The 20,777-nt window shown below is 45.3% G+C and overlaps 1 protein-coding gene and 1 pseudogene across 6 annotated transcripts; both read left to right on the forward strand.

The window, feature by feature from the left end:
• The first annotated feature begins 297 nt into the window (after positions 1–297).
• Positions 298–13,014, forward strand: LOC129020300 (zinc finger protein 587-like). 6 transcript variants are annotated; one of them, XM_063658581.1, is made up of 4 exons: positions 300–1,524; positions 6,554–6,617; positions 7,855–7,984; positions 10,337–12,589. In XM_063658581.1, exons 3-4 carry the CDS (start codon positions 7,951–7,953, stop codon positions 11,893–11,895), a joined length of 1,593 nt encoding a protein of 530 aa, XP_063514651.1. In that variant the 5' UTR covers positions 300–1,524; positions 6,554–6,617; positions 7,855–7,950; the 3' UTR covers positions 11,896–12,589. The 6 variants fall into 6 exon arrangements, with proteins under 6 accessions (XP_054320410.1, XP_054320411.1, XP_063514651.1 ...); XM_063658582.1 differs by having other exon boundaries at positions 7,858–7,984; XM_054464435.2 differs by lacking the exon at positions 6,554–6,617 and having other exon boundaries at positions 298–1,524; positions 10,337–13,014.
• Positions 13,015–19,606: 6,592 nt separating this feature from the next.
• On the forward strand, positions 19,607–20,466 carry LOC129021126 (ubiquitin-conjugating enzyme E2 C-like; annotated as a pseudogene).
• Positions 20,467–20,777: the final 311 nt, after the last annotated feature.

A 20,777-nucleotide genomic window follows, 5' to 3' on the forward strand; every position in this document is an offset into this window, starting at 1 on the left:
GAATTGGAGGCATGCAGCACCATACCTGGAAAATTTTGTACTTTCAGTAGAGACACGGTTTCTCCATGTTTGTCAGGCTGGTCTCGAACTCCCGACCTCAGGTGATCCACCCTCCTTGGCCTCCCAAAGTGCTGGGATTACAGGGGTGAGCCACCATGTCTGGCCTTTATTTTTATTTTTTGTGGGTATATAGTAGTGTATACATTTGTAGATTACATTAGATATTTTGATGTAGCCATGCCATACGTGATAATCATAGGGTAAATGGGGTCTCAATCACCTCAACATTTATCCTCTGTATTATAAACGGTCCAGTTATACCCTTTTAGTTATTTTTAAATGTGTGATTAAATTATTTTGACTATAGACACCCTGTTATGGTAGCAAATATTAGGTCTTATTCATTTTGCTCACTGTTTTTTGTACCCATCCTGTCATCATGTCTTATGGAGAATTTTCTTTTGTTCCCAACAAAACAATGAAACTCACAAAACTGAGTGTAATGATTCAGTCTACGTGAATTTAAAGAGCAATCAATACTTAATGTTCTCAGCTCTGAGTGCACACATTTCGGTAAGTCTGAATGATGCCAATGATATGGCCACTTAGATAAGTGAAGTTTAGGAGCATCTCAAATAGTATTTTTATTCTCTGGGTGCAGGATGAGCTTCCTAGAGTCTGATGTGATACCTATTTGATGCTTTTACAAAGAATCAATAGTCTTCCTCCCTTGAGGTGTGAGCAGGGCTTTCAAAGGCAGCCCTCAGAGTGTGACATGGTCTGCGTTTGGCTTGCTCTTGGAGGATACCACCATTGTTGGCTGAGAGCTCTGGGAAGTACTTTACCCAGAAGGTGCTAGTTGCAAGGCCCAGGATGAGGGATTTCTGGGCATGCTTGTCAGGCCAGGGAGTACTGGGTTGGGACTGAGAAGGCACAAGAGGAGTAGTCATCTCTGCTCCCAAGTGGCAGTTCTGAGGCTCATAGGCACTGGCTGGGGTGATGCCTGCTCCACCCACAGTTGATGGCAGCAGCCACACTGAGGCACCTAGCTCAGGTAAATGCTGTGCATTACAGGCTTCACCCCAGATAGAGTAATACAGGTAGAGGAACCAATAGGTGCAAAGGCTTGGAGGTGCATCTGAGCCATGAGCATTTCAGAACCTGGTAACCATGTTGTGTCATGGAAAGTGGGGAACTACATTACCCAGAAAGCTCTGCGTTAAACGACAGCCGGTCAGAGCCAATGAGCACTCGGAAAGAAGGCATTTCCACGTGTGCACGTAACGTAAGGCCGAGACTTCCGGGGTCTCTAGTAGCGGCTGTGTATGGGTTATGTGGGTGTTTCCCCAGTTTGTGGCCCCTGAGTGCTGGGTGGGACCGCGGTGACTGAACCTAGAAGGTGGAGAGGAATCGTCCTCAGTGCCCAGAGACGGCCCTGCAGCCCCGTGACGGCGACCACTGCTCCCGGGCCGTGCTTCCCCAAGTAGTCCGATGGCAGCGTCTGCGCCGAGGCACCCGACTCAGGTAATTGTGGCGCCTTCTGTGCCCTCAGGTCACCCCATCATCACCCAGGTCCTAAACCAGTGAGGGAGCGGCTCCTGCTCACGGGTCTGTAGCTGGTACCCGGCATAGGGACACTGAGGCGCTCACAGGAGGCCTCTCCGTGTAACCGTCCAGTGGGTTCACCTTGCCAGCTGCCTAGACAGACCTGATTTATGAAGACTGGGGAGTTGCAGTGGAGAAATAGTAATTCACGCAGAGCCGTCCTGCTGTTCGGGAAACAGGAGTTTTATTATTATTCAAATCAGTCTCCCCGAGCATTCTGGGATCAGAGTTTTCAAAATTAATTTGGCGGGTAGGGGCTTGAGAAGTGGGGAGTGCTGATCGGTCAGGTTGGAGATGGATTCATAAGGGGTTAAAATGAGTTTTTCATGCTGTTTTCTGTTCTGGGTGGGCTGGCAGAACTGATTGACCCAGATTACCTGTCTGTGTGTTGTCCGCTGATCCATCCAGTGCAGGATCTGCAAAATACCCCAAGCACTGATCTTAGACGTTGGGGAAACCAGCCGCACACCACCCAGCAGATACCCTGAGTCCAGCGGAGACAAAGGAGTTAGAAAGAGACAGAATACGCGTTTAAAAGGCGGGTCCAGGTGGCCGGGGCATTGGAGGCTTCCTGGTGGCCCAGAGCTCTTGGGCTCCACCCAGTTTATTGGTTTACAAGCTCTTTGTTCTTATGGCAGATTGGAGGGGGAGGAAGGGATTAGGAAAAGGATTAATCAGTAAAGGAGAACTCGTGAGTCATTCGATAAGATGTATAGCACTGGCCGTTTCTGTGAATTTCCTTGAGCAAAGGCGTTTCTAAACTACTTAAGATCTTTAACTTATCGGGACTAAAACAGGTGGCTGTGGGTTTCAGGAGGAGCCAAGATGTTTGATTATACTCCACTGCTTCAAGGGAGTGTTATCTCCTTGAGCAACCTATGGAATGCCGCTGAACAGTTATGCTCTCGGGACATAAAGACATGAAGGCAATAAGGAGACTTTTCTCCTCAGAGGCTGCCCATGGCTTCCCATGGGTGTCTCACACAGGGGAGACCAACTCAACTAGCACCCCAGAAACTCACATTAGGTTTTACAATAGTAACATTATCTTCAGGAGCAACTTGGGGAGGTTCAGACTCTTGGAGCCAGAAGCTGCATGACCCCTAAACCGTAATTTCTATTCTTGTAGCTAATTTGTTAGTCCTGCAAAGACAGGCTGGTCCCCAGGCAAAAAGGGGGTCTCTTCAGGAAATGGCTATTATCAATTTTGTTTCAGAGTGAAACTATGAACTGAATTCTTTTCCTAAGTTAATTCAGCCTATGCCCCGGAATGAACAAGGACGGCTGAAATGTTGGAAGCAAGATGGAGTCAATTAGGTCTGATTTCTTTCACTGTCATAATTTCCTCAGTTATAATTTTGCAGTCAGTTTCACCTGTTTCTGACTCCAGTGGGATGCAGTGGGGAGAGTGACAGGCACAGGGAGGGGTGCAGGCAATGGCCTGCAGATGGACGGAGCTGGAAGGATGGAACCTGGTGTCTACAGACATCTCTCAGGAACAAAGTGTGAGACGGAGCTCTTCCTGGTAAAGCAAGCAGGCCAGGCGCTGTGCATTCATCATGAGGATGCTAGAAGCCATGGAGGGTTTTGAAGAAAGGAGGGACATGATCCAAATCCAGGCTTTTAAGAAGTTTCCCAAAGGCCAGTCAAAGGAAGAGCATCATAGAGAGAGAGGATGAGGACTTTGGGGTCTTGGGAGGTTGAATCCTTTTTGTAGCTCACATAGGTGGTAGAGATGACATTTTGCACTGAGACAAGCAGGTCAGACAACCAGCCTTAGGGTTACCTGGCTCCAGGGACAAGAAAGGATTCAGGGAGGCCTGAGCTTATCAAATCCCGTGACATGTTTGTAATGTCTGCCTCTCCCCTCAGGCACTCCTGGCTGCAAAAGCACTTAGGAAACCCACACAGGGAAGTGGAGGGTGTTCAATCCCCTCATTGGTCCTGACCCGCATCTACAGGTTCTCTAGCTTGTGGTGTCCTGGGATTCTTAAATGCCATTTTTTCAGTCCTTTGATCTGAGGACCCTGGAGAATCTCTAAACCCAGGATACTAAGGCCATGGCTGGTTATATGTAGGTATTCCCATTTCTGTCAACCAATGTAAACAACCTTGTAAGATTAACCCAGGAGTTGTTACCAGGTTGTGAAATGCTTAGAGATAAAATGGATCAAAGTCAGGAGGTGATATTACCACAGTTGTATCTGGCTACAGCCTTCATCTGGTTGGACCTTGTTGCATAGACTGTGGATTGAGGGAAGCCGAAGAAAGGTCAGAGATAAGGCTCCTGCCATAATCCAGGTGAGGGTTAATGGATCAGATAAGTGGCAAATCACATGGATCTGGATTCAGGATTCACTTCTTGTAAAGAGACAGCTAGGTTTTTTTTTTTTTTTTTTTTTTTTTTTTTAACGTGGCATTTCAGTCTTGTTGCCCAGGCTGGAGTGCAATGGCGTAATCTTGGCTCACTGGAGCCTCTGCCTCCCAGGTTCAAGCACTTCAAGGTAGCTGGCATTACAGGCACCCACCACCATGCCCAGCTAATTTTTGTATTTTTAGTAGAGATGAGGTTTTACCATGTTAGCCAAGCTGGTCTCGAACTCCTGACCTCAGGTGACCATCCCGTCTCGGCCTCCCAAAGTGCTGGGATTATAGGCATGAAACAATGCACCCAGCCGAGACAGCTAGGTTTTCTTTTTTTTTTTTTTTTTTGAGACAGAGTTTCACTCTGTTGTCCAGCCTGGAGTCTAGTGACACAATCTCAGCCCACTGCAACCTCATGGGTTCAAATGATTCTCCTGCCTCTGCCTCCTGAGTAGCTGGGATTACAGGCATGTACCACCACACTCAGCTAATTTTTCTATTTTTACTAAAGTCAGGGTTTCACCATGTTGGCCAGGGTAGTCTCAAACTCCTGACCTAAGGAGAGTCGCTGGCCTCTGCCTCCCAAAGTGCTGGGATGACAGGCATGAGCCACCATGCCTTGCAGACAGATAGGTTTTCTAATGTGGATGAGAGGAGCATGAAAGAGGAATCGGGCATGAGCCCAAGGTTTTTTGTTGTTGTTGTTGTTTGTTTGTTTTTTTTTGAGACGGAGTCTCACTCTGTTGCCCAGGCTGGAGTGCAGTGGCGTGATCTCGGCTCACTGCAAGCTCCGCCTCCCGGTTTCACGCCATTCTCCCGCCTCAGTCTCTGGAGTAGCTGGCACTACAGGCGCCTGCCACCATGCCGGCTAATTTTTTGTATTTTTAGTAGAGATGGGGTTTCACCATGTTAGCCAGGATGATCTCGATCTCCTGACCTCGTGATCCACCCACCTTGGCCTCCCAAAGTGCTGGGATTACAGGCGTGAGCCACCGGGCACAGCCAAGACCAAGGTTTTTGATCTTAGCAGCTGTAACCATGGACGCTGCTTCAGCTGAGATGAGGTTGGTATTGACATAATATTCACTGTGGATATCCAGAGGATTGTTTTGGCCATACAAAGAATCAGAGACCAATAAGTGCTGGCATCAAATGGATAACTAGACATACAGGATGGGGTATCTGGGAGGGTATTGATACTGGAGACATCCAATATATGAAAGCTAATGGGTGAACTGTGATTAGTTATGGGTCCATTTAGGAGGACGTGCTTCAGATTATGGTGGTAAATCTTTTCAGGGGGCAGAAAGGTGTGATTACAGACTGAGGAATGGATCTCTTACTTATGTCCCCAAATGATGGTATTGGGCTTCCTAAACACCTGAAAGGGTGTGAGTGACCATCATAGCAGGACATATGATACAGTAGAGTTTGGAAGGGGATGTAGACATCCAAAGAGAGAATAGACAAGAGATAGATGCATGCAGAAGCATAGGAGTAATTCAGGGAAGATGACACTTGGGCCTGAGTTGGTGCCAAAGTTGTAACTTTTTTTTTTTTTCAGATGGAGTTTCGCTCTTGTTGCCCAAGCTGGAGTGCAATGGCACCTTCTCAGCTCACTGCAACCTCCACCTCCTGGGTTCAAGCAATTCTCCTGCCTCAGCCTCCCAAGTAGCTAGGATTACAGGCACCCGCCACCACGCCAGGCTAATTTTTGTATTTTCAGTAGAGACAGGGTTTCACCATGCTGACCAGGCTAGTCTTGAACTCCTGACCTGGTGATCTGCCTGCCACAGCCTCAAAGTGCTGAAATTACAGGCATGAGCCACTGTGCCTGGCCAGTTGTAATTATTTATCACTGTCTAGACTCACAAACATTTTGAGATGACTTTGGGAGTCCCTGGGGAGTTTCATTCAGCCTGGTGCATATGGGCAGTGAAAAATATGCTCATCTGTAATAGTAGATTTGGTTTGGGTCACAAATCCAGGGGCTGGGCTTTAAATGGCATTAGGTGGACAGAGGAGGGTTGCTACAGCTGAGGTCTCAGCTGATACGGCACAAAAGTGAAATAGGGCCATGGATATCTGAAGCCACATGTGGTTCTGTGTGGCTATGGAGTCATTCCGGGAGACATTCACAGGATGATTTGGGATTACCACTGCTATTGTAAACCATGGAAATTCTGTGTTAATATTGGATCCTATTTGTATTTGTCAAGCATAGTCTGGATGCTTATCCACATTTTGGTATAAGGCCAGAATTGAAGGCCCAATATGATGTGTCACTTTGACATCTTGTGATAGTGGGACAACCTTAAAAGGTGTAAGTACAAATCTCATTCCCACTCTGCTCTCTTGAATAATGTATCCTAGCCTAACAGCCCATTTTATCAAGGTGATAAGGCAGGGTTCCAGGTTGTTATATTTTGTGATGGGTTTCAATTCCATCCCTACCACCAGAGTTATGGAAACAAACCATTGCATATTCCCAAGGGAATCATGGGCCGTTATACCCTCTTCATCTTGTGAAACAATTTTATTTGTAGGTGCTGGGTGTGGCAGCTCACCCCTATAATCTCCTCAGTTTCAGAGGCCAAGGCAGGTGGATCACTTGAGACCAGAAGTTCAAGACCAGCCTGGCCAACAAGGTGAAACCCCATCTCTACTAAAAAAAAAATACAGGCCAGGCACAGTGCCTCCCGCCTGGAATCCCAGCACTGTGGGAGGCCGAGGTGGGTGGATCAGGAAGTGTGGAGATCGAGACCATCCTGGCTAACATGGTGAAACCCCGTCTCTACTAAAAAAATAATACAAAAAATTAGCCGGCTGTGGTGGCGGGCACCTGTAGTCCCAGCTACTCGGGAGGCTGAGGCAGGAGAATGGCCTGAACCTGGGAGGCAGAGCTTGCACTGAGCTGAGATCATGCCAGTGCACTCCAGCCTGGGGGACACAGCAAGACTCCGTCTCAAAAAAAAAAAAAAAATTAGCCGAGTGTAGTGGTGCACGGCTGTAATCCCAGCTACTTGGGAGGCTGAGTCACAAGAATCACTTGAACCTGGGAGGCGGAGGCTGCAGTGAGCCAAGATTGTGCCCCTGCACTCCAGCCTGGGTGGCAGAGCTAGACTATGTCTCAAAATAAACCCCCCAAAATAAACTTTTACTTCTGGGGATGCCAGAGAGGGGCTGAAGTTTGGAGAAACTCAGGTGGGGGTGGCCATGGGCATGTGTCTGTACAGTATAAAGAATGATATACATTTAGAGAGGGAGGTTGTCTGATGGACTCAGGTAGCTGCCTTGGGCTTTATGTGAGCTTGGATATCGCTATTCAGAAGGAGGTGTGGACCTTTTTTTGTTTGTTTTTGAGATGGTGTCTCACTCTGTTGGCCAGGCTGGAGTGCAGTGGTGCAATCTAGGCTCACTACAAACCCTGCCTCCTGGGTTCATGCCATTCTCCGGCCTCAGCCTCCCAAGTAGCTGGGACTACAGGTGCCCACCACCATGCCCAGCTAATTTTTTGTATTTTTAGTAGAGACAGAGTTTCACCATGTTAACCAGCATAGTCTCTATCTCCTGACCATGTGATGTGCCCACATCAGTGTCTCAAAGTACTGGGATTACAGGCGTGAGCCACCGTGCCCAGCCCAGAAGGGGGTGGACCTTTTTATGTCAGGACCTCAGCATGGATACCTATTTGTCCACCTACTTCTTGTTGCTGATGGCATTTGACCAGCAGGCCCATGAAGAGACAAAGGCACCAGTGGACATGGTTTCAACTCTGTGTTGGGGACCTTGGGGGGAGGATGGGCAATGGTGGGTGTGTGGGGGAGGTGGGTTGTGATACCTCAGCAGAGGGACTGTTTGTGATTTCATCTGTCACTATCATAGCAGGGCACTGTGACCTTTGAAGATGTGGCTGTGAACTTTTCCCAGGAGGAATGGAGTCTCCTTAGTGAGGCTCAGAGGTGCTTGTACCGTGATGTGATGCTAGAGAACCTGGCTCTCATATCCTCGCTGAGTAAGTTGCTCATGCTCACCTTTGTGACCTAAGCTAGTGTTGCCATTCCCATTTTTCATTGACAGGACTGTCTTTCTCACTTAAGGAACCTGGACACAGGTTCCTTTTACACTTCTCTGTGTAAGTTGTGTGGTTGGTAGGAGTAAGGTGTGTGTATTGCCTTTTCCTCTCTTTTTTTTTTTTTTTTTTTTTTTCTGAGACAGTGTCTCACTCTGTCACCCAGGCTGGAGTACAGCAGCGCCGTCTTGGCTTACTGCAAGATCCACCTCCCAGGTTCATGCCATTCTCCTGCCTCAGCCTCCCAAGTAGCTGGGACTACAGGCACCTACCACCACGCCTGCCTAATTTTTTTTGTATTTTTAGTAGAGACAAGGTTTCACCATGTTAGCCAGGATGGTCTTGATCTCCTGACCTCATGATCCACCCACCTCCACCTCCCAAAGTGGTGGGATTATAGGTGTGAGCCACCGCACCTGGCCACCTTTTCCTCTCCTTAAGCAGCTCCAACACCTGCTCTGCTCCAAGCTCCCAAGGAAGGAGTCAGAGTCAGGAGTCTTATAGGCACCTTAATGTATCCTTTGCCTGCTCTCTGGCTGTCAGGTGACTGTCCAAATCGGTAGCGCTTGTGTGCCCAGGTTCTATTAACACTTCCTTCCTCTCTCTGACAATTCTTTGTGCCTCCCTGTGTCAATTGCCTTCATTGACATTGTCACTACCTACATAGACCATAGACTCTTCTTGCAAGACCCTGCTTAGGAATTCTCTTGTAATACTTAGCTTACTCTCCTGTGGGCTGTCAGGTGCTTAGTTGTCCTGAGCTAGTGTTGGCTGTTCATCTCTGCTGTCTCTCCCTTCATACTTATATCATCCAGTCATATGTACCGGGGGTGAGATGGAGAGTCCTCCGTGTTTGACAAGATGTGGTTCAATTCAGGCTCATCACGATAGGCTTAAAGGGAGCCTGTCCCTCAGGAGTGCCATGCTGGGGGAGGGCATGACTTCAGGGGTTTATCCAAATCATACCAGAAACCATTTATATTTGCCAAGTATTTTTGTGGCAATATGAGTAAGGCACACACTATTTGTCTTTTTCTCCCTATTGTTGAGAGTTTCACACTTGCTCTGTATGTTTTCATTTCTACAGTGATATCCACCCCAGCACTAATACTCACATCTCTGGACTCCACATCTCACCCATTTTTCTTCTGCTTTCATCTGCAGTTGTCTCTGATATTGGTGTACTGATTATGTATTAGGAAGTGTATGCCCACTGTTAAACCATCTATGACCACCCCCTGCTGTGATGTAGTCATGTTTTCTTGGTCTTCACATATGTTTCTAAATATATATAGATGTATATATATGTTTGTATATGTATATATATATGTGTGTGTGTATATGTATATTTTTCAGAGAGAGTTTTGCTCTTGTTGCCCAAGCTGGAGTGCAATGGTGTGATCTCGGCTCAGTGCAACCTCTGCCCCCTGGGTTCAAGTGATTCTCCTGCCTCAGCCTCCTGAGTAGCTGGGATTACAGGCACACGCCACCATACCTGACTGACTTTTTGTATTTTTAGTAGATACAGGGTTTTACTATATTAGCCAGGCTGGTCTCGAACTCCTGACCTCAGGTAATCCACCCCCCTCAGCCTTGCAAAGTGCTGGGATTACAGGAGTGAGCCACCGTGCCTGGCCCATATTCTTCTATATAGCACTCACATGTCATCAGGAGATAAGGTCCTGTACACAACTTGTTTGTAGAGGAAGGAGCTGTAGACCCTGCCTGTACTCCCTGTGTTGCATATATGCTTGTGCTGTTTACATCATGAAGCCTCCTAGATTCTGTGACCTTTATAGCCCAGGAATTCTAAGCAGCCCCATCTTTTTTTTTTTTTTTTTTTTTTTTTTTTTTTTTTTTTTGGTGATTGAGTCTCACTCTGTTGTCCAGGCTGGAGTGCAGTGGCATAATCACCGCTCACTACAAACCTCCGCCTTCTGGGTTCAAATGATTCTCCTGCTTCAGCCTCCTAAGTAGCTGGGATTACAGGTGTCCACAACCACACCCAGCTAATTTTTGTATTTTTAGTAAAGATGGGGTTTCACCATGTTGTTCATGCTGGTCTTGAACTTCTGACCTTAGGTGATCCACCTGCCTCAGCCTCCCAAAGTGCTGGGATAACAGGTGTGAGCCACCGTGCCCAGCCAGCAGCCCCATCTTCAACTTGAAGCCAACATTGTGTTCCTGCAAATATTTTTATAGAGTAATTCCTTAATTTGTGAGATGTACCTGTGGGTTGACTGTGCCTTCCCATTAGAGGTACTTTGCACTTGACCAGCATTTTCTTGCTTTCAGGTTGTTGGTGTGGATCGAAAGATGAGGAGGTACCATGTAAGCAGAGAATTTCTCTACAAAGAGAGTCTCAGAGCAGGACTCCTAGGACAGTTATTTCTCCTAAGGCTCACCCCTGTGAAATGTGTGGCCTCATCTTGGGGGATATTTTTCACTTTGCTGACCACCAGGAAACTCATCACAAGCAGAAGCTGAACAGGAGTGGAGCATGTGGAAAAAACTTGGATGACACTGCAAACCTTCATCAGCACCAGAAACAGCATATTGGAGAGAAATTCTACAGAAAGAGTGTCAGAGAAGCATCATTTGTAAAGAAACATAAGTGCAGGGTGTCACAGGAGCCATTTGTCTTCTGTGAGTTTGGGAAGGACGTTCTGCCCAGTTCAGGATTATGCCAAGAAGAAGCTGCTTACCCTGTAGAGAAGACAGACAGTGAAACTACGCATGGCCCACCCTTTCAGGAGGGAAAATCTAATTACAGGTGTGGAAAACACACAAAAGCCTTCAGCACCAAACACTCAGTTATTCCACACCAGAAACTTTTCACTAGAGATGGATGTTATGTGTGCAGTGATTGTGGAAAATCCTTTAGCAGATATGTCAGTTTCAGTAATCATCAGCGAGATCACACTGGAAAAGGACCTTATGAGTGTGGGAAATCTTATAGTCAAAAGAGCAGCCTCATTCAACATCAGAGAGTTCACACTGGAAAGACAGTTTATCCCTGTGGGGAGTGTGGGAAATCTTTTAGTCAGAAGGGCAGCCTTATTAGCCATCAGCGTGTTCACACTGGAGAAGGGCCTTATGAGTGTGGAGAATGTGGGAAATCTTTTGATCAAAAGGGTAACCTCATTCAACATCAGCGAGGTCACACTGGAGAGAAAGCTTATCACTGTGGGGAATGTGGGAAATCTTTTCGTCAGAAGTTTTGCCTTATTAACCATCAGCGTGTTCACACTGGAGAAAGGCCTTACAAGTGTGGAGAATGTGGGAAATCTTTTGGTCAAAAGGGCAACCTAGTTCACCATCAGCGAGGTCACACTGGAGAAAGGCCTTATGAGTGCAAGGAATGTGGGAAATCATTTAGGTACAGATCCCACCTCACTGAACACCAGAGACTTCACACTGGGGAAAGACCTTACAATTGTAGAGAATGTGGGAAATTATTTAACAGGAAGTATCATCTTCTTGTTCATGAGAGAGTTCACACTGGAGAAAGGCCATATGAGTGTGAGATATGTGGGAAACTATTTGGCAATAAGCACAGCGTGACTATACATCAGAGGATTCACACTGGAGAAAGGCCATATGAATGCAGTGAATGTGGGAAATCATTTCTTTCCAGCTCTGCACTTCATGTTCATAAAAGAGTTCATTCTGGACAAAAGCCTTATAAGTGCAGTGAATGTGGAAAATCCTTTTCTGAATGTTCCAGTCTCATTAAACACAGGAGAATTCACACTGGAGAAAGGCCTTATGAATGTACCAAATGTGGAAAAACATTTCAGCGAAGCTCTACCCTCCTTCATCATCAGAGTTCACACAGGAGAAAGGCCTTATGAGTGCAGTGAATATGGGAAATCCTTTGCTGAAACATCCCATCTCATTAAACACAGGAGAGTTCATACTGGAGAAAGGCCTCATGACTGCTGTCAACATGGAAAACATCAGAATGTCTGCTCTCCTTGGTCTTAAGCAACTTCGCGTTGAGATGGAGTCTCATTCTGTCACCCAGGCTGGAGTGCAGTGGTGCAGTCTTGGCTCGCTGCAACTTGGGCCTCCCGGGTTCATGCGATCCTCCTACCTCAGCCTCCTGAGTAGCTGGGATTATGAGTGCACACCACCATGCCCAGCTAATTTTTGTATTTTTAGTGGAGATGGGGTTCTACCATGTTGGCCAGGCTGGTCTGGAACTCCTGACCTCAAGTGATCCACCCACCTTGGCTCCCAAAGTGCTGAAATTACAGGCATGAGCCTCTGCACCTGGCCTTCATTCTTTTTGTATTGCTTAGAATATGACATGCTGAACCAGGCATGGTGGCTCATGCTTGTAAACCTGATGCTTTGGGAGGACAAGGTGGTTCATTTGAGGCCAGGAGTTAGAGATCAGCCTGGGCAACATAGCCAGACCTCCTCTCTACAAAAATAAAAAAGAATGACATGCTATGAAAACTTACTGTATATCATTCATCTGTTGAAGTGTATTTCAGTTGCTTCTTGTTTTTGTCTGTTATAAATAAAACTGCTATATTTGAATGCTGTTGTTCATATAGGTGTGTTTCACTATGGTAATATGGTGGTGTGCAGTGCCTGAGTCACATGATTAAAGTACAACTCTTTTTTGAGGCAGATTTGCTCTGTTACCCAGGCTGGAGTTAGGTGGCATGATTTCGGCTCACTGTAACCTCTGCCTCCCAAGTTCAGGTGATTCTCCTGCCTCAGCCTCCCGAGTAGCAGGGACTACTGGTGTGCACCACCATGCCTGGATAACTTTTTTTTATTTTTATTAGCAATGGGGTTTCACCATGCTGGCCAGGCTGGTTATGAACTCCTGACCTCAAGTGATCTGCCCGCCTCGGCTTCTCAGGTGTGACCTACTGCGCTTGACCTAATGTACAACTTTTTAAGCAATGCCAAACTATGACTTAAGAATAAAATTATTGCTCTTGTTTGTATATCTACCACCAGTGTCCAAGAATTTCTGTTCTAGCTTACCAAGAGGGAGTATGGTTAGTATCTGAAATTGTTTATTATTTTAATAAGTGGTTATAACTTTTTGAGTCAATGGTTTGTTTTGCTTTTTTTTTTTTGTTTTGAGACAAGGTCTTACTCTGTCTCCCAGGCTGGAGTGCAGTGACACAATCTCAGCTCATTGCAACCTCTGCTTCCTGGGCTCAAGCACTCTGCCCACCTCAGCCTCCAGAGTAGCTGGAAATACAGGGCGTGCACCACCACAACTGGATAATTTTTGTATTTTCTGTAGAGAGGGTTTTACCTTTTTGCCCAGTCTGATCTCGAACTCCTGGGCTCAGGCGATCCACTTGCCTAGGCCTCCAAAAGTGCTTGGTCTACAGGTGTGAGGCACCCTGCCTGGCCTCACCTGTAGGCTTGTTTTTTAAAATGAATTTTATCTATTTCCCATTTCATTAAGATATTTAAAAATAATGAAATAACAAAGACTTATGTTGGACTTCATTCATTCTTCAGTGATATCACTTTGCTGCAAGGAATATTTGGTTTTCTTTCATTTTTTCTTTTTTTTGAGATGGAGTCTAGCTCTGTCTCCTAAGCTACAGTGAAGTGGCGTGATCTTGGCTTACTTGCAACCTCCACCTCCTGTGTTCAAGCGATTCTGCCTCAGCCCCCTGAGTAGTTGGGACTACAGGCATGTGCCATTATGCCTGGCTAATTTTATTTGTTTATTTTAGTAGAGATGGGGTTTCACCATGTTACCCAGGCTGCTCTCTAACTTCTGAGCTCAAGTGATCCACCTGCCTCGGCCTCCCAAAGTGCTGGCATTACAGGTGTCAGCCACTGTACCTGGCCGAATACTTGTTTTTCAGTACCACAAGGGCTATGAGCTGGTTGTCCACTTTATGTGGAATCGTAAGTGTCCCCAAGTGACAATACATATAGATTGCCAGGCAGTAAAACAGTTAAGATGCCACCATAGCTTTCTTTCTATTCAACATCTAAGATTACCTTACTACTTCTTTTGTTCCAAGTTTGTATTTCCTCAGAGTTCTCATGTATGGAAAGGATACACACTTTGTAGAAACAAGAACTTTATGTTATCCAAGTTCTAGGTTAGCCATGAGCTCCAATTACCTCAGAGCTCCGAGTCCTCTACTCAATACCCGTTGAGATTTATGTGTTCTGAGGCTTTTGTCTTCTAGCTACTTATGTCATTCTCCATGGGTAACCTCATTCATCCACATTAACTAATTTCCTCAATCCAAGCTCTTTTCTAGAGATAATCTCCAGTCCCTGTGCAGACACTGTCATTGCACTTTCTGCTGAAATGGTAGTTTCTTGCCAGCAAGGTGAGATTATGGAATCCAGAATCTTTTCTCAGGGGTCACATGCCCATTTCCCCACTTGCATGAATGTCGACACTGCAGCCACAGTTTTGGCAGTAAATGTGAATTTGGCAAGTAACCACTGTTCCCAGGGAAATGTCCCAATCAGAAGAAGATTATCTGGGACACCGATACTGACAGAGAGATGGGACATTCTGAGGGACCCAGAGGCAGGGTGCCACCTCAACTTCCCTGAGGGCTGCCTAGAATCTCTGTTTCCTCGCACTCTGAATTCTTCTTCCTCTTATGGCTGACCAAAAACATGGAACCTCACAAAGTCCATTGTAAGAGTTTTATCTTTGTGAAGTGAAGAACATGAAGACAGTTTCAATCAAAGTTATTGAGTGGACACTTTGTGGTTTTTTTTTGAGAAGTCTCACTCTTTCACCCAGGCTGGAGTGCAGTGGCATGATCTCGGCTCACTGCAGCTCCACCTCCCGGGTTCACGCCATTCTCTTGCCTCAGCCTCCTGAGTAGCTGGGACTACAAGCACCCACCACCATGTCAGCTTAATTTTTTTGTTTTGTTTTTTGAGACAGAGTCTCGCTCTGTTTCCCCGGTTGGAGTGCCGTGGCACAATCTTGGCTCACTGAAACCTCCTCCTCCTGGATTCAAGAAATTCTCCTTGCCTCAGCCAACTCATTAGCTAGGATTACAGGCACACACCACCATGCCCAGCTGATTTTTGTATTTTTAGTGGTGATCGGGTTTCACCATGTTGGTCAGGCTGGTCTCAAACTCCTGACCTCGTGATCCACCCACCTCGGCCTCCCAAAGTGCTGGAATTACAGGCATGAGCCACTGCACCTGGCCTGTATTTTTTTCTTTAGTAGAGATGGGGTTTTACTGTGTTTGCCAGGATGGTCTCAATCTCCAGATCTCATGATCCGCCCGCCTTAGCCTCCCAAAGTGCTGGGATTATAGGCGTGAGCCAACGTGCCCTGGCCACTTCGTGTCTTTGCAACATTTTTTAGATATGGATTTTTTGTGTTTTTTGGGGAACATAATTTGCAAATGGAATCTCTGTTATTTTCCTAACATGCTTGGTGGCCACAAAAGTTGACTTCCTGTCCCATTTAGTGTAACAAAAGAAAGTTAAGAAATGTGGATAAAAGATTGTAAGTTAGAAATGGCAAGATAATCAGCTATATGAAGAATCTTGGCCAGGTGTGGTGGCTGAGGCCTGTAATCCCAGCACTTTGGGAGGCTGAGGTGGGTGGATCACAAGGTCAGGAGTTCAAGGCCACCCTGGCCAGTATTGTGAATTTCTGTCTCTACTAAAAATACAAAAATTAGTCGGGCGTGGTGGCGGGTGCCTGTAGTCCCAGCTACTCAGGAGGCTGAAGCCAGAAAATTTGTTGAACCTGGGAGGTGGAAGGTGCATTGAGCCAATATCACACCAGTGCACTCCAACCTGGTGACAGAGAGAGACATCACCTCAAAAAAAAAAAAAAAATCTCAATCCATAAATGTTATATTTTATAACTTTATAACAGCATGTTATATGGGCTTAGATATTATGCCTAAAAGTTTTTTTTTTTTTTTAGTTAGAGTCTCAGTCTGTCACCCAGGCTGAAGTGCAATGGCATGGTCTTGGCTCACTGCAACGTCCGCCTCCCAGGTTCAAGTGATTCTCTTGCCTCAGCCTCCCGAGTAGCTGGGCCTATAGGTTCCCTCCACCACACCCAGCTAATTTTTGTATTTTTAGTAGAGATGAGCTTTCACTATGTTAGCCAGGCTGGTCTCAAACTCCTGACCTCATGATCCACCCCCCTCGGCCTCCTAAAGTGCTGGGATTACAGGCATCTGCCACCGCACTCGGCTTATCCCTAGAAATCCTATGATAGCCTGATGTATGGGCACCTAAAGGCATGGCACTTGAGAAATGTGAATAAAAGATTGTAAGTTACAAATAGCAAGGTACAATCAGATGTTAACAGTCTCAACCCCTAAATGTCACCTTGTATTACAGCATGTTATATAAGTGCATATAGGCACATACATGAAATACTGATACTTCATTCTCAGTAATATTTTTCATCCTTCTCACTGGAAAGATCTTTGATGATTTTTAATCAACATAGGAGTTTCAATGATATCTAGAAGTTTAAAAGGGCTTGTTCAAACAAATTATGACCACACACACTGAAGAGTATGTTTCTGTCTCTTGTGGTGTAAATTTTTTTTTATTACACCAAATTATGTTCACCCAAAACCTTTGTAATCAGGGGAAATTAAAGAGCCTTCCTGGAAAATGGAGGTTGCAATCAGCCGAGATGGTGCCATCGCACTCTAACCTGGACAACAGAGTGAGACTCTGCCTCAAAAAAAAAAAAAAAAAAAAAAAAAAAAATTCTTTATTTTCTCCATAAACTACAGTTTATATAAGCAAAACTTTCAGTACTAAGCAATTTTAGTCTCTGCAGGCCCTTGTCTTGAATTAATACAACTTTTGTTAATTCTCTTATGAAGTTAATCTTCCGGCTTGTATGTGAATTAAATATATATTAAAATTTTTTTGTACAAAAGATTCATACCTCTTTCCTGTTTGAAATTCTTTTACTGTTTCATCAATCTAATGTTTATTTTTATTTCACCAGTAATTTCCTCATTGTGTTGAATCTTACAGTGGCTTATAAATTGACATGTATCTAGAAATGTTTAGCCAGTCCATCTATATTTGATATGGCACATTTTTTCCTTTGAATCACATACTGTAAGAGAAGTAGCTTCCTCTTGCTAATCTCTACTTTCCCTAAGTGATGAATTAATCCTCTTTAGATGATTATAATTCTCTTTTCAACACATAGCTAGAAAGAATCTATAAAGAACTTTCCTGGCTGGGTGCGGTGGCTCATGCCTGTAATCCCAGCACTTCAGGAGGCCAAGGTGGGTGGATAACTAGGTCAGGAGTTCCAGACCAGCCTGACCAACATGGTGAAACCATGTCTTTACTAAAAATACAAAAATTAGCTGGGTGCGGTGGTGCACACCTGTAATCCCACCTACTCAGGAGGCTGGGGCATAGAATTGCTTGAACCTGGCAGGCAGAGGTTGCAGTGAGTCGAGATCATGCCACTGCACTACAGCCTGTGCAACAGAGCGAGACTCTGTCTCAAAAAAAAAAAAAAAAAAGAAAAGAAACCACAGTCCATGTCTGAGGGGTGTACGTTGCTTATCAATTTGGAGAGAAAATAGATAACATAATACAATGTTAAAATAGATTAAAAATTGAGATAGAAAAACTGCTCAATTTATGCTTCACAAAAAATTGAAAATTAAATCAAGCCTACACATAAAAAGGCATTTTATATATATATATACACGTGTGTGTGTATATATGTATATATGTATATATATGTGTGTATATATGTATATATGTATATACATATATATGTGTGTACATATATATACGTATATATGTGTGTGTGTATATGTATATATACACACACATACATACACACATATATACTTTTTATTTTACTTTTGGAGACAGAATCTTGCTCTGCTGCCCAGGCTGGAATGCAGTGGCATGATCATGGCTCACTGCAGCCTTGACCACCCTCAGGGTTCAAGTGATCCTGCCACCTCAGCCTGCCGGGTAGCTGGGACTACAGGTAGGCACCCTGCCTGGCTAATTTTTGCATTTTTTGTGGACACAGGGTTTTGCCATGTTGCCCAGGCTGGTCTCAGTCTTCTCAGCTCAAGTCAACAGCCTGCCTCTGCCTCCCAATGTGCTGGGATTAGAGGAATAAACTACTATGCCCAACTCAAGATTATTTTTTAAATGGTTTATTTTCTTAGTAAATTGGGGCGCACAAGTCACTAAAAGCAAGGATTAAATTTAAAGGGAAAAATTTGTTTTACTTTTCTACAAAAAATTAAAACCAAAGCACTTTAAAAGTGACAACACGGCCGGGCACAGTGGCTCACACCTGTAATCCCAGCACCTTGGGAGGATGAGGTGGGTGGATCACAAGGTCAGGAGATCAAGACCATCCTGGCTAACACAGTGAAACCCCGTCTCTACTAAAAATACAGGAAGTTAGCCAGGTGTGGTGGCACACACCTGTTGTCCCAGCTACTCGGGAGGCTGAGGCAGGAGAATGGCATGAACCCAGGAGTTGGAGTTTGCAGTGAGCCAAGATCATGCCACGGCACTCCAGCCTGGGCGACAGAGCAAGTACTCTGTCTCAAAAAACAAACAAAAAAGCAACAACCAATAATGGAAATAATGACAAAAATTACTTAAAATGTGCAACATAAAAAGTAGTCATTTAGGCAGGTTCATGCCTGTAATCCCACTTTGGGAGGCCAAGACAGGTGGATCACTTGAGGACAGGAGTTCGAGACCAGTCAGGCCAATACTGTGAAACACGGTCTCTACTAAAAATCCAAAAATTAGCCAGATGTGGTGTCATGCACCTGTATTCCCAGCTGTTTGGGAGGCTGAGGCAGGAGAATCACTTGAATGCAGGAGGTGGAGGTTGCAGTAAGCTGTGATCATGCCATTGCCCTCCAGCCTAGGCAACAGAGCTAGACCCTTGCCTTAAAAAAAAAAAAAAAAGGAAAGGAGTCATCTATAATTTTACTACTTATACAGATTACATTGAGATAAATCACAAAATATTAGGCAAAACTTTAAAATAATTTTTAACTATCCAGTATATCAAAGAGAGATGCCACACATTGTATTTGTTTGCAAGAATGTCATTGTGATTACAAAACTGACCACTAACCATTCAGTTGAAGTTGATTGAGAACTTAAAACTATTTCCTTTTTTTTTCTGAGATGGAGCCTCACTTTGTCGCCCAGGCTGAAGTGCAGTGGCGTGATCTCGGCTCACCACAACCTCTGTCTCCTGGGTTCAAGTGATTCTCTTGCCTCAGCCCCTCAAGTAGCTGGGATTACAGGTGTGTGCCACTAAGCCCTGCTCATTTTTGTATTTTTAGTAGAGACAGGGTTTCACCATGTTGGCCAGAGGCACCGCATTATTTTTAAGCCAGGTGCAGTGGCTCATGACTGTAATCCCAGCACTTTGGGAGGCCAAGGTGGGTGGATCACCTGAAGTTGGGAGTTCGAGACCAGCCTGATCAACTTTGAAGAAACCCTGTCTCTACTAAAAATACAAAAAATTAGCCAGGTGTGGTGGCACGTGCCTGTAATCCCAGCTTCTCGGGAGGCTGAGGCAAGAGGATGGCTTGAACCCGGGAGGCAGAGGTTGTGGTGAGCCGAGATCACGGTACTGCACTCCAGCCTGGGTGACAAGAGCAAGACTCTGTCTCAAAATAAATAAATAAAAATAAAAAATAAACATGATGATCACAGATGCAGTCACATTTTCTGAGTTCTTGTCTCTCTGCCAGTGCCACCCAGATAGCCTCACAAAACTTTGACCCAGCCACTGTCAGTGTCACCACTGCCCATAAAGGAGCTGAGCCCAGCAGGGGCACTGCCTGGGGCCCTGTAGGCAAAAGGCTACAGCAGGAGCTGATGACCCTCATGATGCCTGGTGACAAAAGAATTTCTGCCTGCCCTGAAAGCCTTATCAAATGGAGATCATCCATGGAGCAGCTGGTACAGTATATGAATATCTGAGGTATAAGCTCTTGCTGGAGTTCCTCAATGACTACCCACCCTTACCATGCACCCACAGTGAAGTTCCTCACATCCTGCTACCACCCTAACATGGACACCCAGGCTAACATATGCCTGGACATCCTGAAGGAGAAGTGGTCTGCCCTGTATGATATCAGGACCATCCTGCTCTCTATCCAGTGCCTGCTAGGAGAACTCAACATTGATAGCCCTTTGAACACACATGCTACCAAGCTCTGGGAAAACCCCACAGCTTTAAGAAGTACCTGCAAGGGCCGGGCGCAGTGGCTCACACCTGTAATCCCAGCACTTTGGGAGGCCAAGGTGGGTGGATCACCTGAGGTAGAGACACCAAGGCCTGACAGACATGGAGAAACCTCATCCCTATTTAAAAAAATTTAAAAAATTAGCCAAGTGTGGTGGCACATGCCTGTAATCCTAGCTACTTGGGAGGCTGAGGGAAGAGAATCGCTTGAACCTGGGAGGTGGAGGTTGCAGTGAGCCGAGATCTCGCTATTGCACTCCAGCCTGGGCAACAAGAGTGAAACTCTGTCTCAAAAAAAAAAAAAATAAAAATAAGGAAGTACCTGCAAGAAAGCTACTCAAAGTAGGTCACCAGCCAGGAGCTCTGACCCAGGCTGCCCAGTCTATCCTTGTGTTGTCTTTTTAATTTTTCCTTAGATGGTCTGCCCTTTCCGTGATTTCTGTGTAGAACTCTGTATCTTGAGCTGTGGTACTATTTTTCTTTTGTCTTTTAATTTAAGCC

The sequence above is a fragment of the Pongo pygmaeus genome, chromosome 20 (assembly GCF_028885625.2).
Source record: "Pongo pygmaeus isolate AG05252 chromosome 20, NHGRI_mPonPyg2-v2.0_pri, whole genome shotgun sequence".
Lineage (NCBI taxonomy): Eukaryota > Metazoa > Chordata > Mammalia > Primates > Hominidae > Pongo > Pongo pygmaeus.